Raw genomic sequence first — 16,981 nt, 5'->3', positions numbered from 1 at the left:
CCATTTGCTCAGTCAACACACTGCTCTAAAGGAGCCATCGTTTCTTTCATATTTTTTATGCAATTGACCAAATAAAGCAGAAACATAGAACTGAGACTGCACTTACATCGTGAGCAGCTATCACAGCTGCTGAGAAGGGGGAAGAGCTAAAGCTGCACAAACTCCCTTAGCAACTCCCAGTCTGAGAACTTTAAAACACTGATAAATGTGTGGCCTTAATCATCTCTTCGATTTAGAAGAGCCACGGGGAATCCTTTTGGTCTTGATACTGCTGTGGTCACTGCTTCAGGCACCAGTTTTCAATACTCACCCATTTTTTTTACCTCAAATGATGCAACTCTTGTCTTATGCTGGGAAATTCTTCAACACCAGTCTGAAAATGCACTATTCTAGTAGACAACTCAACCACACTGGTTGTTCAGCTTCTTAAATGAGTGATTTAACAAGCAGCTGTTTAATGCTAGCTGAAAGAATTCAGTCTGTGTAAAGTGTGTAATGTTGGTAGCTGCTTTCTGTATTTAGTAAAATAGCCATGTGCTAAGTTATCAGTACTCTGTTAAATTAACTTGCATCAAGCAAGTAGAGATTTTCAAAATAGTTTTCTCTTAAGATGGTCTCAGTGTCAGTCTCAAAATAAGTCAGTATATAATGAGATTTTACACCAAAGTAAAGAGTTAATACTGAATAGATCGCTGCTGTTGCTCAGTTGCCAATAGCAGCACACAGTGTGGCTTGTAAAGCTCATTTCTATGAGCGTGACCATAACATAGTGAGAACAAAGTGAGTTTTAGCAAATTTTTTCTTTACTAAAGTCTCTTGTTATAAATTACACAAATAACTTTATAAACAAATCCCCCCCCAGCTTGCATTTTGTTTAAAGTAATAACTTTATATCATACAAATAAAGAAATTTCAAGTATGAAAAGTGCATTATTGCAATAATACCTCTTTGCAAGTCCAAAAATCTTGGTTTAGAATAAAACTGTAAAGTGTAAAAAAGGAGTAAAACAATCAGTGCCATCTATTCATTCAAGAAGTCCAACATCTTAAAAATGATGCTTAGTGTGTTGCAGAGGCAGATTTGCATCTGAAAGCAACATGTAATTGAAAAGAAGCTATGTGTGTGTTCATCGGTTTGCATTATTAATTTTTTTTCCCCTAGTTTTCTTCACCTTTCTTGGCAGGAATTCACAATACAAACAGTGCTGTCCTCAGGTATCATCCGTTCTGTGCTGCTGCCACTTGCATGGTACCAAGTTCTTCGTCCTCTTCGTGCATTCGCTTTAAACTTCCTACAAAAAAGGAAAAAAAAAAAAAAAAAGAGGATAAATATCAGCTGTAATAATACCCATCTGTGAGCAGGGCTACAGGACAGCTGTTACTGTTTTCTTTGAGGAAGTCAACCCTTAAAAGGGGTCAACATTCAGTTTCTGGGACAGGCAGTTGCTTATAGCACTCTTCTTCCCTTGCTTTTCTCCACAACAAAGAGAAATTTCCTAGAACCCACTATTTTGGGGCTCCCTTTGCATCTCCCCCATGCTTCATTTTTCTATTCCAACAGAGCTTGCACATCAACTGCAGCCATTTCCTTCCCAAAAGTCTGAGATTCGCTGCTGCTGGGGGTTTCGTCTACTAAGAGCGTGAGACAATCACCCACAACCCCAGGCTAAGCAGGTGAGATCACACAGAAGAGGTTTCTGACCTGTAGTACCAGGTGGAACAGAGAGGGATCTCTCCAGCTGCAGTGGTGACATCATCTGGATGGTTAATTTTGCTAGATAGATGGCTTCATATTCCTGGGGAAAAAGTGATACATATTGCTATTTATTTTTATATAATGCTTTGTAAGGAGGAGAAGGACTAACTCAGAGTTCAGGACACATCAGAGGGTATTTTACAGCAAGGCAGAGATTTTAAAGGAGTGTTGTTTTGACACGAACAACAAAAACCACTAGGAAGGCAGAGCAAAAGAAAACCCACAGGGTGACAAGAAATGGCTTTAAGAAAGAGAGAACTGTCATCAGAAAAAAATCCCTGAGAATGTTTAGAGAACTTCTTGTTCCCAGCAGGCAATTCAGACAGCAGAAGCAAGCCAAACTGAGAATATAGCGACTTCAGAGATTTGTTACAAGGACAAACCACACAAGGGCTTCAAGTTGTGTTCCGCTGACCCATCACGCCTGTTACTACACAGCAACTCCTCACTAGGGATTACTTAAAAACACACACACACACTCAGGAGACATTTAGTCATCTCGCTGCCAGCCACTTAAGTAACAGCGAGAGTGCAAATCTATTTCACCACACTATCCTGATGTTTGCTGACCACGCACCCAACAGGCTCCTGGAATATGATAAAGCAATTTCGTGGCATTTAAGGTTTGCTGTTTCATACCCGTGAACTTCATCGTCTATGAATGCAAGCGTCAAGAAGCATCACGGATGTGTGCTAAAATATCCACTTCACACTTTCCTTACCCACCAACTAAGCTGTTTCAGAGCCTCTTGATCACTACACAACACTGAATTTTCTTTTTTTCTTCCATTCCTGGGTTTGCTTTGTCTGAAGCTTATGCCTAATGAATTAGGATACCCACTCATCTTCCTCCCAGGCTCTGCTCTAACTTCTGACATTTACTTGAAGCGTATCTTTACAGTAAATGCTAAAGCTAAATAGAAACAATGGCTCTGGAACAAGATGATTCATCAAATGGGTTTTGAGCTACGACCAGTAAAACCGAAGAACAAAACATCACCTGAAGTTGATGGACAAATCCAGCATTAGGATTAATACAGAATCTTCTTTCTTGAACATAAGTAAATGCATCCCTTAACAAGAGAAGGAGAGAGAAAATTCTTCAGTGGAAAATAGACCGTGACAAAGCCATCTGTGGTTTCATGAGCATTTCTTCAGGTTATCAGTTCTTAGAAAATATGCAGCCTTCTCAGAATCGGTTTGTGTAATTGAAATTGTCTGGGCAAAACAGGAGGCAGTAGTTGCAGCATGCTCTTTGCCCACCCCCACCTCCAGTCTTCTGCTTGCTGGCCTGCTTTCAACACGCTGCTTAAAACAGCCTCTTGGGGCCTCTCCTATAAAGTCTAACAGTGAGGCATCAATCTGTGTAGGCTGGCATCCTGTTCCCATTCACAGCAGGTACCTGCTTCTTCACAAAATGCTGAAAACAAACTTGCAGTGGGAAGAAATGGAATAACCTGCCTCACCCGAAGTCTTCACTCAGTCTCAGTGGGTGACAACTGGCTGATGTGACAGTACAGGACTGCTCACCTTCCCTCCAAATTATTATTCATTTACACTGCTTAAATTAAAACAGCAATACCTACAGATATATCAGACTCTAGGTAAGCACTCTTAGTGCCTTTTGAGAGGAATCATTAACTACATGACCGTGCAGTACTGTCCATACTCTGGTCTTACCTGTACTTCACTCCAAATGTTTCCATTATGTATGCAATAACTAAGGCAGCACTGAAATAAAAGACAAAAATAAAAATCAGTAGAATATATTCCAATATATTCTAAAAAAAAATTAAAAAAAAAATTATAAGCAGGATGGGTAGTCTCCTACCTTCTAGAAATCCCTGCGTTTCCATGGACAAGAACTTTTCCTGAGGAAGACAAAAACCAAAACCACACTGGTATTAACTGAGGAAAATCCTGTGACATGTAGTTTTTCCTTGCTATGAACAACTACACAGCAACAAGGTACATCCTAGGAACAACATGTGTGTTTTAATTCACTCTAGATTGCTAACTAGACTCTGTCCATTACTGCCCCAGGGATACGGAAGCACAATCTTTTGCTCCTCTGGGGATTTTGAGTAACAGGATCTCCATTCCAGGACTGCAACGCAGATTTTAAGGCCCTACATTAGGGAAGAGACAAAACTCATTCCCACACAAACACACTTGCATTTAAAGTGACACAAAAAAAAACAAACGATACATTAAGAAGTTTGTTTTCCATTTGGAGGCAAGAGAAAAAAAAACACTTTACTCTGAATTTGTACAATTCAGCTCAAGTTGAACACAATTAGCCTCCCAAATTCAAGAAAACCTCATACTTAAGAGCGCGTTATACACACCACCAAGCTAGCTATAAAGCTTTAACAGCAATGCAGTAAATGAAGGGAAAAGTGAATCTGATTTTACCTCCACTTTGTAAACTTCCATCAATAAATTCTTTAGTCTAAAAAGAGAAAAAAAATTACAGTACTGAAACATTCAGATTATTCTAAGTGTTACTACTACTTACATTTAAATATCATAGAACTTTTTATCAGTCTTTCTACAAAGCAACAACTCACTCTGTACAGATTTCAAAGCATCTGGCTGAAGTGATGTCTATTTTTTTTTTTTGTACTTTTTACTATCCATAAAATGGTCAGTGAAACTTAATGTGAAGCCAGGTGCAAAAATGCTTAAAGATCCATTGTGTGTGCTGTTTACGTTCATTTTGTGTCACGTTATGCCACTATAATAAAAAAAATGGCTTCCAGACATCTTGGTTAACAGTTTGAGGGCAGGAAAAAAACACATGCATCAACAGAAATGGGGCGTAGATCACACTACTGATGCCCGTGTCTTCTGAAAAGTTCTCCAATGACATTTTCAGTAAAAAAAGCTGGTCTCATCAGTCTACAAGTGGAGACATGATCTAGAAAGGTCTGTGAAATACTACCAGGTTTAGATGAAAAGCAAGAGCTAGATAATTTATTGTGGGGAAAGCTCCAATCAGACTCTTAAAAATATGCCAATAGAAATATTAAGATGTCAGTAACTGGGATTTGCAAAGGATGCTTTAGTCAAATGGCATTATGCTTTAGAAAAGCTGCAAGCCATCAGTTAATTTGCCACCTTCTGCAAAAACGTGACCACCTCTGCTATATGAAGTGAAGCCAGAAAAGCCTTTTTTTTCCCCTTTGAGTGGGGGAAGGAAGAAAATGCTTTTGCTCTGTAGCAAACCAACCTCAAATAGAGATACAAAAATCACAGATCAAACCTTTAGTTTTGAGCTATTTCCAAATTTGGCTATGTCATGTGTACTGTTTAGTTTTAAGTTATCTTTTAAGTCCTCTACATGAACATGTTTCAAGATGCTGTAAGACTTACCCACACCAGCTAGTTTCCACGTTCTGTTTAATTTACATCTCTTGTATCAAATACTAAAATAAATTCTTGGGAGATAAAAAAAAAAAACTCCCTACAGGCTAAGGGTTTCCAAAATAAATATTAGCTTCTCATAACCTGTCTTCTTTTGGGACCATAATACAACAGAGCTCTTACAATTCTGCCTCTGTTTCTATGCTTGTAAGAATGATTTAATCACCCGTACTACAGTGGCAATAAAAAGGTCACTTATGAGTTCTCAACCCTGCCACCTGCCTAGGAATGTGCCTCAGGCTGGGCTTCCCACACCTGGAACTAAGCGTGTTAGCTCATACAAATCTCACTGGAGAACTCTGTTCCCAACCCATTCACGTTCACAAATACTCACCATAGGGAAAAATCGTATTATATTCTCAACTGGATTATCTGCAATATCCAGGACTAAATACCTGCAATGAGAACAGTTGCTATGAGTACACAGTAACGCTTACAGCTGACTCAGCCCTGCGACAACACTCCAACCTGCAGAAGGAAGCCAACACTACCCACGTGGCTTTACTCTCTGGTCCAAACTCCAGAACTACTCCGAGCAAGCAGCCTTCTGGGCTGTCCTTACGAGGAAGCAAGTGAGGAACCTTCTCCAACATCCCCAGACAAAAATCACCCCTGGGGGCAGAAGAAATTCATAAATGCTGGGCTACCAGCGACACAGCTGTGTTTGAAAGCAGCACACTGTGTACTCACATCCTTACCATCAGTACATGAGTAAGGGCCACATTCTTTTCTGGGGCTCTCCGTGCAGCTTTTTCAGAGGTAGCCATTTTCTGATCAAGTTGCCTCAAGTGTTTTATTGACAGCAGAAACTACTCAGAACTAACAACCTCATAACTTAAGACAGTTACTGGACACTAACAGATACTTTTCATTTGGGGATTTGCTTATGTCTGGAGTTTAGCATGATGAAGAAACTCTAAAGCCTGGATTTAAGAGTCTTTGAAAAATATGATAAGGTGTATAAATAGTTTTGACAACGTAAAAATAACCAGAAAGAACACACAAAAATAAATATCTCATTACTAGCGTGAGGTGTTTAAGAGTAAGTCTTAATTGTTATATTTCTGCACATTATGCTCATTTCTCACCTAAATAGCTGTTGGAAGTTTGGTTTAATAAAGTTTGCTTCAATGTTTTGCCGTATGCATATTACATGGGTGATTCCATGTTTCTGAAGTATAGGTAGCTGCAGAAAAAAGAAAAACAGATCTTTGAGAACTGAATCCATTTATTACACAGTCATTAAAAGGAAAGCTAGACATAAATATGCAATGAGTTACATCAAGTACTTGAGGAAAATCAGAGCTGGCTTTCTAATATTCACAGCATAGCGTGAAAAATTCTCTTTCAAAAAGGCAAAAACACAACCATTAGGATTTGTAAGAAAAAAAGCATTCCAATGATGAAAGGAAGAGGCAAGAAAGGCATTCAAAAGCTCGTTTGATTTTGCACACCTTCCATTTCTCCTGAAATTGCATGTCTGCATAGGCTATAGCAATTTTCAGCTAGCATTGCGTCTTGCAGGAGTCAGACCATGGAAAGTAAGAGCAGTCAGGCCACAGTGCAAGCTGGCAGATAACAAGCTTTGTTTTTGCTTCTACAATCAAGTCAAGCACTGCTACGTACTTCATTTTTACTGCATAAGTTTCCAATTCTGATCTGTGTTGCAACACTTCAGTAAAGGAAACCGATTGCCTGATCAGCAATGTGCAAGTCTGATTATTTTTTTTTAATGATTTCTTAAGAAAAAAATATTTTAAAGCTTAATTATAAAACTCACACACAAACGTTCTTCACAATTAATTAACATGAAAGTCACTTCAAACCTAGAGTTTGCTCTGGTTTGCAGGGCATAGGTAAAGCCAGTCAGCAGAAATTAAGAGCTTGCACGTGTGCGTACGCATGCATGCACAACTTCAAGCCATGTGAAAAATCAATCAGGACTCTTTTTCACTTTTTTTCCAAGATTAAGGAAAACGCAGTCTGTGCAAAGTGTCAACTGCCCCAGCACATGGCTGCAGTGTTCAGGTTCTCTCTGGAAAGAGGGAGGCATCGCTGCCAGCCCCTGCTTATCCTCCAGGTTTAAGAAACCACCCCATAAAAGCACGATGCCTTGCTTCTGCCCAGCAGGAAAGATGTCAGAGAACATAATGTTGCAACCAAATTTATACCTATGTGGATACACACGTGCAACTTGACCACATTGCCACAGTAACAAAGCAGCACGGCAAAGTTTCCTTATGAGACACTCCTCTGAAAATCATACCTTGCTTTTCATAGCCGAAGAATATGGGCCTAAAAATAACCCAGGTAGAATTTCCTAGGGGGACAGAAAACAGACAGTTAGTACCAACCCAAAATTATCTGAAATCACACATTACATTCGACCCCACAGGAACAAATAATTCACACGTTATCAAGTGCTGTTTCAAACAGGCCGAGGGAACAAAATCAGTTTGGCAAAATAAAAGCAGCACGACCTTTGTGCAGGAGATCTTGTTCTGGCACTGGAATTACGTCCGTTGTTTAGACTAAGCTCCAGGTTGGCTGATACCTCTTACCCAGCCCCAGCTGGGTAATTTTTTTTTTAAAAAAAAAGCTAATTTTAAGCAGTTATCTCCTCCCCAATAAAGACATGAAGGTCTCGTACAAAGATTTGGCTGACACGGCAGGAAACTTTTAATTGTCCAGAAGTCCCACATGAGAACAGCTACACCCTACGGGATTTAAGTTAAAAAGCAGAGCTCCAATATTTTTAGTGACCAGCTCCTAAAAACATTTATTTGGGGGGATTCTGAAGGAGATTTTTTCTTTTCCTGCACTTGTACAACAGAGACTCAAGCCCACCTTGATGCTAAACCAGCAGCCCTCTCCCCCTGCCACTAAACCCCTTGCTACCCGTAGTCCCTGATGGAACAACTGGAATCACATTAATCCAGGGGTGTCTGAGATATTAAACCTCTGTCCTTCCTCCACTGAAGCAGCACATCTCCCCCACAGTGCTCCCTGATGCTTTACCCTAAGGACCAGCTGATACCAGCTTTTTTTGTATGGCTTTCTTTTTTTTTTTTTTCCCCCCTTTAGAAGGCACCGTGGGTTTTGACTCAAAGGGAAAATTAAAGCATGTCATACCTGCATCTCTCTCCTCATGGGATAGGTCCAATCCTTCAAAATAAAAAGAAAATAATTATATGAGCACACAGGAGGGAAAACAAATCCAGGCAGAGACCTATCCATGCACGTTATAGAAAAGAATGAAGTCTGTTTTCTGCAGCGTGTACGAGCTACCTTCTACCTCTCCAGGCAGACTCCAGTGACACTCGAGGACAAGGCACATCACTCTTCTGAGAGCGAACGTGCAGAAAAACTCAAGCACCCAACGTCATCAGCGAGGAAGCCTGTGCAGGAGAGCCGGCGTGGTGTATATCCACGGCTCGGCTTTCTGCTTTGAAATGCCTCTAAAGAGGAGAGGAAGAAGGAGGGGGGAAGAAAAAAGGGAAAAGCTTCGGGACATTGTGTATGAGGCACAGAGGGAAGAGTCCTTTGGCTGTTACATTCCCACAGCCCTGAACAAACAGGCACAAGGAAGCAGGCACAGCAGGAGCTCCCTTAAAACTCAGAGCATCTATCTCACTGCCTATACTCACACCGACTTAGCCTTGAATATTCAGGATTTGGCTTTAACAACCCTAGGAAGTCGTGTTCTGCATCACCACAGCAAGCCATAAAGAAACAGATTTCCACGTTTCCCCACTTGAGGCCGTCACACCGGGAAGGATCCTCACACAGCACCCACAGATGCTGGCATTGGGCTGCACGAAGGTGATGCCCAACACCTCCTGCAGGATCCCTGGTCTCCTCGGAGCTACCACGAAGTTCAGCTCCAAGTATCCCACCTCTGCAGCGAGGTCTCGAGGGCATCGAGTAAGATCCAAGCCCTCAACCCACGGCTTTGCCCACCTCAGCACCCACAACCACAGTGCCGATTTCACAGTCAGCCCCTTTTCAGAAGGATACGCAAGAAAAATCCAGTGCTTCCCCCAGCCACACACACACACACACACGGGGAGGCTTTGCTAGCTCTTGGTAGGGAATTAGAAAGGATTTTAGTATCAGGAAAGTTATCCTGGAAGCCACTTGGATTGAATCTAGGGCAGCGTTTCTGAGAAAGCAAACAAACATGAAGCCACTCAAAACAATTCCCTGAATACTACGGAAAATGGTAGTACAAACAGGGACACAACACCACGCTGAAACGGTCTCTGGTACAGACAGAGGGCCAGCTAAGCTGTTCTTGTGTGTTCCAGCTGTAATAATAAAAGCTCCTGATAGCAGAACGTAGAAATCCTGTAACAAAGGGATGATATTTAAGGAACTGTCTCCTTTGAAGGTTGACCCAAGCGTGTTTTAGCATAATCCCACTGCCTCACTGCATATCCAAAAGCATAATTTATTCACTAATATGCAAGGAAGTCCCGGTTTTGTCCAAGTATGAAAACAACATCATGAGGAATAACTTCTGAAGAGCTTAAGTTACGCTCCAGGAGCCCACAAGTGCCAAAGTGGGTTTACTACTCTATTTATGCACTTGGGGAATTCAGAAGTCTTAGTCTGGAGCGTAATGAAAACACAAATTCGTCACTACTTTGGTCAAGGGGCCTTAAAGTGTTAAAAATACTCCTCTCAAATGCATCTGAAGCAGGAAATTGGGTTAGTCACAAAAGCTGTAAGCTGTGCACAATAAGTAGACAAGAATTTAGCAGTACGTAGTCCAAAGGAAAACAAAACCCAAAGGGCAACAGATGCCACAGATGTTCCCAACATGAAAACACGGCGCTGTTAGCTCCAGACATCAGCCACCAGCGTTTCCCAAAGAGCCCAAAAGGTACAGCTCGCAAGGATTTTAGTCTGCAAAACAAATATCTGAAAGATGGCATCAGAGATTTAAGTGTTTTCCTTCTGCAACGACACAAACTAAGAGCGATTCTGCTGATTGCCTGACAGCCCTTACAGGCTTTTAAAATTAACAACGCAAGATTATTCAAATGGCATGCAAAAGGCCCTGAAAAATCTATCAGCATAGCCTGAACACGAGCAGAGGTCTCATTTTAAGGAGTTCATTTGTTAACCATGCTCTCCACGCTGCAGCATCCCGAAGGCAAACAACAGCTGGAAGTTTCCCTTTATCAGACTGAAGGGATCTTTGATGCTTGGGAGACAAAATGGAAAGAGGGAATGAAAATAAGATAACGATAGGCAAACGAAAGGGTGGGGGCTACTGTGGCACTTCATACAGCCTCCACATGGAGCGAAGAGCAAGAGAAAAGGGAACGAAGCACGTTTCGAAGCCCTCCCTTCCCCACCTACAGCCAATCCCCAGCTGGAATAAATTCAAGATATGAACAAACGGGCAAGATTTTGCCTATGCTGCAGACAGCTTCCCAGTAGCCACCATCTAAACTACACCACCAAGAGTTACTTTGCCAAGAGTTGTGTTATTGATGTGTTTTGCCATAGCTGTACCTGTTCTTTAGGAGACCATTTTCATGGAAGAAAACGTTGACATGGCACTGATGTGTTCAATGCATGTATGTGTGTGGATTTTTTCCAGCAAGAGCGACCTAGGACTTCAATAACATGAATTTTCAAGTTAATTTAGCAGCCTTGACGTTGAGCCTTGTCCATAATCAATACCTGCAAGGGAACTGCGTGGTTTTAAACACAGCTCCACAACTCACCCCATAGAAGTGAAGGAGGCAGTGAAGTGGATACCCAGCGTGGTATCACTTAGCAGCTTCCTAACCCGTTAGAAGACCCCCTAGTTTTCACACACAACACATATTTAAAAACTTTCCTGACTGCTCTGGGAGTCTGACCCTTTTCCAATACTCAGGCAGCTCTTTTACTGTGAGCAGCATTGCGCACCTCTCTGCACAGATTCCTCATCGTAATCCATCACAGCAAGACTTAGGATTGTTTGTTCCTCACCTACATCAAGAATCTAGGGCTATCAGGATCCTCTTGCCTACATTTATTTCCATGTCTAGTGGTATCTTCATATAGGCTATAAAACTCCAAGCGCCTCCTCCCATCCTGGTGCAACGTTCCTCCAGTTTGTGGAATTAAAGCTGAAGACAAACAATCCGGCAACGACAGCCCCACGTCCTGCTGAGCTGCTTCGGGTCCTTTATCTGCTCTGACCGAGTGATCTCTTGCCTATAATCTCGTACCGCTCTCTGCAGGAAAAGAAGATTACTGCTGAACAGAGCAGTCAGGAGATACGATCATTTTAACTGCCAACACTGCTGCTGCTCCCCCTGGCAGCCTGCAGTGTGGGTCGTGGACGGGTCCAATCCCCTGCCTCGACGGTCATCCTGACACAAAAAGCTTCACGCTTAATTCTGTGGAAGTCTGAAGTCTCCCAAACGCTTTGCTTTTCCACCATCTCCTCATTCCTCTCTCCAGAACACTTTACCTGAGGTCCTACACTTCAAAAGCAGAGCTTTGTCAGGTGGGAAAGCCTGACTGGGTGGCAGCTGGGAAGCTGATAACACTCCAATCCTCCAGCTCTGCCTGGCTCCTGTATTCCTTTTCTTCCAAGACCACTTCCACAGGCCGACAGCTCACCGCAGCTCTTCAAGGCTGAGGTTTGTTCTTCTTCCCCTTCCACTTCAACTCTTCCTTTCCTAGCTGTTTACCAGGAAGCCTGGAAATGCGTTCACTGAAGGCCTGCACAAAAATGAAGCTTGCCACGCTGATGGACTTTGTAAAGTGCAAAGAAGCAGAATAAACTATTACTGAAAAAATCATGAAATGTTAAAGCAGTAATAGAACACACTCAACTGCAATGTTGCAGAAAGAAAATAGATAAAGTCCTGAAAGCATATTCGAGAAAAACACTTGAATATTACCCCAGCCTATCATATCTATCACCATGAAGCAGGTTACTCTGAGGGACTCAAAATTAGCTAAAGCCAGAAACGAAATCAAAGGCTGTGTCTTCAGTTCTGGTCATGCTTCATGATCTCAGACACAGTTATTCTGGTTAGAAACGTTAAAAAGTATATATATATTTTTCCCCAGATGAAAATATAGTGCAGATATATAAATGGAGCAAATTAAACCCCCTCTTTTTGCTCAGAGAAGCCACATTCACACCACTACTGAGACAGGGGTAGCGGCGAGGAGGGGCTTTGGCACTCTGCTAATGCAATGGAGCACCCAGCTGAAGGCAAGGGCACTGCCAGCCGATGGTCACCACGCTCAGGGAGCTGACACGGTCCCAAAAATCATCTATTTCTACATGAAATCCCTGCTCCAGGTCCCCACAGGAGGGACACAAGGGTGACAAGGCCGGCTGGCAGGGTGGGCACAGCCACTTTTCGGCACGGCCAGCTGAAGGACGGGCTTTGGTGCCATGGCCAAGTGGCCCCAGGTGGCCAGGGCTGGGATGCTGTGCCCAGAGATGTTTTGGGGATGTTTGTGAGCAGGAGCTGCACCACGGGAAGCCCTTCTCGTACAGACATCGGTGCTTTTGAAGACACGAGGAAATGCAAAAGCAGGAAGGCGGGGAGAAAAAACAACCCGGACGGGAATGACAGAGCACGCAGAGGAAGGAAGAAGAGCACAACAGGAAAATAAAGGTGGTGTCAGCAAAGAGGACCACGAGCCACAAAAATGACAAAACGGGAGACTAAATGGTAAGTGGAAGCATAAAATAGAGGAGAAACATTCGTTTGTGGTTGTCCCATTCTGTATCTTTGGGCCAAAAGGCCTCCAGGAGCCTGCTGAACACCGGTTTTGGTGCCCACAACGAGCAGCACCGGCATCTCCCAGAGCGTGGCGTCCCAGCCAAGGGGCAGGGCTGCCACGCTCTTTGGCTTTGTTGTTGCTAGTTTTTATTTATTTATTTTGAAATTTGATTTAAATGGACTCGCACAGAGCCAATCCCATCAGCTCCTCTACACTCCCTGCTCTCCATTTAAGTTTCCTTTGCTCTGTTTCGTGGGCAGGTGGGATATATACGATAACACAGGCTTCCTACTTGCTTTAAGGAGTGTGAAGACGAGGAAAATTGCTGCTTTGGTAAAAGTTGAAGACATTTGTTCCACCTTTACATGGCCTGTGCTACCCATGGTTAAAAGCAGTCAGATACAAACTAGTGTCTCAGACTAAATATAGCTGCCAAGACGTGAACGTTTCTTGAAGGAGTCATGTGCTACGAGAGCTCACTTTTACACGCAGAATAAAAAGGCGAGTTTGATTACTTCGCCAATAGGCTGATCGTTCCACTACAAAAAACACAAGTAGTCCTAAAAAAAAAAATAATAATAATAATCTACGTGGATCATGAATAGTAGTTTACTCAGCCTGCCCGCAAGCAAACACACCAACGTCTTAACAAATAATTGCGCTGGCAGTCAGTGCCGTGTTCCTGCTGCGTACATCTCACCCCTATCATTTTTGGGGTAAGATTTCAAGGGATAACAATAGCCACCGTACTTCTTAACTACCCCAGTCCTTATTTACCTTCTTTCCAAGAGTGCTAAGGTGTCTCAGTGTTCATACAGCAGCACGCACTGCTGCCGGCCTCTTCTGAAGGGTCCCTAGCCGTAGATTTCTATGCTGGGAGAAAAGGACCAGTATTTCCGAAATTTAAGAAAGTTTTAGAGCCCAGCTTGGAAAGCACGCCAGTTTTAGAAAAAGGCACATAAATAAATCTAAGCCTAAGTGGTTTCCATGCTATGTTCAATCGGCATTACTCATCGGGCTTTGACATATTCCCTATCAGCACCCTATAAAACAACGCACACTATTTACAGACATTCACAGCAATTACCAGAAAACCTGGGCAAGAACGAGGAGTTACAGCTTCAATACCCAAACATTAAAACTGGAACAACCCGAGCGGCATACGGATGGGTAAAAAAGGAGTTCAGCTTCTAACATGGGCTTGCCAGCATGAGACAGAAGCCGGCGGATCCCAGCCTTCGTTAGCTCACGCTGCAGACCCAGACAATTAGGCAGGCTGCAGGCAGCACGCAGGGGCCAGAGGAAGCACTAAAAAGCGGCGCTGACACACGCTTGCACCGACGCGTGGCGGGCGCCTGTCTGTGCTTGACCTGCCAGGAACACGTTTTCGCCACCAGGACGAGCCTTAAACACACAGCAGGTACAGGAAAAGGAGTGACACCCATTGCTAGGAGAGCTCCTGACGCGCTTGGGGTCCCTCCGTTGCGGAGATGTTGTTCCTGAGATGTTATCGGGGGAGGAATGCACAGCAGGCACGCGGGGCTCTCTCCATCCAGCAGGCAAATACCGCCAGCAAGTCTCAACGTGGCACTTCACAGCCTCCAGCAGGTACTTTTAGACGGGGTCAGTCATTCCAAAATTCAGCAGGTTTTAGTGCTAAGTATGGATTAGGGGTGTTGCAAACCATCCACAGGCCAGGACATCCATCTCTTTTATCTCTATTTATCTAGAACACCTTCCTGCTGAAGTCAATCCAGCAGCAGGCTCTCACCACCCTCCCCAGCAGAGAGCCTTGCCCACTCTTACCCTTCCTCGTACCAGCACCACGGCGTGAAGCTGGGCGGTCAACCAGACAGGCTCACGAATTGGCTTTTTTTGTTTTAAGCCGTCACACAGTTGCTGGTGTCAGTCAGAAGGGAGCTGGCAGCCAGACCACGTTAAAACCACCAGAGTTGTATGTGCTTGTGAGCAGTCCGCATCGGGACGTCCACCAGGCGTTCCCCAAATTCTCCCTCCACTGCCCCTTCTCCAACCAACACCTTATAATCAAACCCACCACGACACCACACCACACACAACCCTCTTCCTAAAAAAAGAGTATTAGGGGGACTCCTCATTGAAGAGCCTCCTCACAGCAAAACAGAAGGGCTGATATTCAGCTCTCCATCAATTTGGAGGCAGAATGACTTCAGTTTCCTGAGACTGCTTTTCCAAAGCATCTTCTCGAGGATCAGGCTGAGGGCCCACAGCTGCAGCCTCTTACCCTTTAAGCAAAGGGTAAAAGCGAAAAAAAAGCAAAAACTTTAAGTTAGAGGTACACCAGCTTAGACATTCTCACACCGGCTGCAACTTTTCTGCTTCCCCAAACACTGCGATAGAGTCAGACACAAATGTGAAGTACTGAGCGCGTAAGGCATATGGTTTTTAAATATAGTCCCTGAAACTCTCCACTACGGACCTGCGGCATTTGAAGTTTTAACGCTGTACTATCAAAAGAGAGATAAGAAATCAAGCAAGAAACAAACCCCACTTCGTGAAGGACGCTGTCTTACAACTCACCTTACTCAGCTAATTGTAGCAAAACTGGCAGTGACCTCTGATTTTAAAACTATTTTAGCCAAACACTCCTTTTTTAGCTATTCGAGTTAGAAGCAGGCTCGAAAAGTCACCCAGCCTAATTTACTTAACCATCTCCAGAAGCAACCTTAGCTAATGGGATTGGTTTCTCCAGAAAGAAAAGATATTTAAAAACAAACAAATTACAAGCCTGGCGGGGCCGCGCGCGATTTGTGTTCAGATCCGAACACAACGATTACAACTTGCTGAAAACAACCGAGGTGATTTGTAAACACTCGCCGAGCCCTGAAGTGGAGAGGGCGTTCAATCATGGCAACAAAGGCGAGAAAGAAGAAGGCAGGTACCCGGCATGCTGAAGGTACTCTTACCACAATAAAAGCACGCAACAACGGCTCTGTTGACACAGCAATAAACCGCGTTGTGTCTTGGATAATATCCTGAAACGTGGGGCAGCCCATGGAGCCGTGAGGAGCTCAGACACCACCGGCTCGTGGCATGGATGTGGTGACATTTTGTGCCAAGTTCTGGACGCCACCAAAGAATCACGCTCGGGGCTGCTTGTGGCACATGAAGACACGCCAACGGCACCCAGGGCAGCACGACGAAGCTGTGCCAAGCCCCGAAATCAGACACCGGCCCGGCTCAGCCTTGGTGGATATTTGCCACCTGCCTCCAGCCGCTGTCACGTCCCGGGGCAGAAATGTCTCCCGAAACGCCAAGGGGCTTGTGGAGAGCCTCGGAGCCAAGTGCTTGGATGGGGACGGGCAGGAGGGGCTCGTTGGTGTGGAGGAGAGGAGGTTGTTGGGGTCTTGGGGCAGGCAGAGGGGCGAGGGAGGATGGGGGGACACCAGAGGCTGTGAGGGGAGCGTTGTGAGGGGACATTGGGGGCTGTGAGGGGACGCTGAGGGCTGTGAGGGGACCGTTGTGAGGGGGCTCTGGGGGTTGCGAGGAGACACCAGGGGCTGTGAGGGGGCTCTGGGAACTGTGAGGGGACCCCGGGGGCTGTGAGGTGTCCCCCATGAGGGGACCCCGGGCCGGGCAAGGACACGGAGCCTCCCAGCGGCGGCCCCCGAGGCCTGCGGGCAGGGCTGGGTGCAGGAACCCCTTCGAGGACCGAAGGAAGGGAGCAGGGAGAGCCGAGCCGAGCCTGCCCGGGCCAGCGGGGAGCGGCCATGAGGAGGGCGGGGAGCGGCCGCTGGGGGCTCCCCTCACCCCCCGGGGGCCTCCCCTTTTCCCTTCACCCCGCTCCGCCGGGCGGAGGCGCCCAGGCCGCCCTTACCTCGGAGTCCTCTTTGGCCTGCGGCAGCGCGGGGAAGGCCGGCTTGGCGAGCTCCATGGCCGGCCGGGCTCTCTCCGGGCGGGGCCGGGGCCGGGCGGCTATTTGGGCAGCGGGCCGGCGGGGGGAGGCTCGGCGGTGGCAGCGGGGGGCGGCGGCGCGCTCAGCCGCTCTCGCCCGGCCGCCATGCTGCT

The 16,981-nt window shown here is 45.0% G+C and overlaps 1 protein-coding gene across 2 annotated transcripts; it reads right to left on the bottom strand.

Moving 5' to 3' along the window:
- Positions 1 to 798: 798 nt before the first annotated feature.
- On the bottom strand, positions 799 to 16,871 carry STYX (serine/threonine/tyrosine interacting protein). 2 transcript variants are annotated; one of them, XM_032189483.1, is made up of 11 exons: positions 16,791 to 16,871; positions 8,315 to 8,347; positions 7,449 to 7,502; positions 6,271 to 6,368; positions 5,517 to 5,577; positions 4,172 to 4,208; positions 3,588 to 3,627; positions 3,437 to 3,487; positions 2,757 to 2,829; positions 1,703 to 1,796; positions 799 to 1,292 (listed from the first exon to the last, which is right to left on the bottom strand). In XM_032189483.1, exons 1-11 carry the CDS (start codon positions 16,845 to 16,847, stop codon positions 1,219 to 1,221), a joined length of 672 nt encoding a protein of 223 aa, XP_032045374.1. In that variant the 5' UTR covers positions 16,848 to 16,871; the 3' UTR covers positions 799 to 1,218. The 2 variants fall into 2 exon arrangements, with proteins under 2 accessions (XP_032045374.1, XP_032045375.1); XM_032189484.1 differs by lacking the exon at positions 16,791 to 16,871 and adding an exon at positions 8,471 to 8,512 and having other exon boundaries at positions 800 to 1,292.
- Positions 16,872 to 16,981: the final 110 nt, after the last annotated feature.

The sequence above is a fragment of the Aythya fuligula genome, chromosome 5 (genome assembly GCF_009819795.1).
Source record: "Aythya fuligula isolate bAytFul2 chromosome 5, bAytFul2.pri, whole genome shotgun sequence".
NCBI classification, from domain to species: domain Eukaryota; kingdom Metazoa; phylum Chordata; class Aves; order Anseriformes; family Anatidae; genus Aythya; species Aythya fuligula.
Note: the sequence above shows the minus strand (reverse complement) of the source record. Positions and strands in the feature narration are given on the sequence as shown.

Bases quoted from the DNA above. Each gene is read 5' to 3' on its own strand.
- STYX (XM_032189483.1), bottom strand. From the start codon at position 16,847: ATGGAGCTCGCCAAGCCGGCCTTCCCCGCGCTGCCGCAGGCCAAAGAG. The intron at 8,348-16,790 runs GTAAGGGCGGCC...TTTATTTTGAAG, and splicing joins AGGCCAAAGAGGACTCCGAG to GATTGGACCTATCCCATGAG. The intron at 6,369-7,448 runs GTATGATTTTCA...TTTTTTCTGCAG, and splicing joins CTTCGGCTATGAAAAGCAAG to CTACCTATACTTCAGAAACA.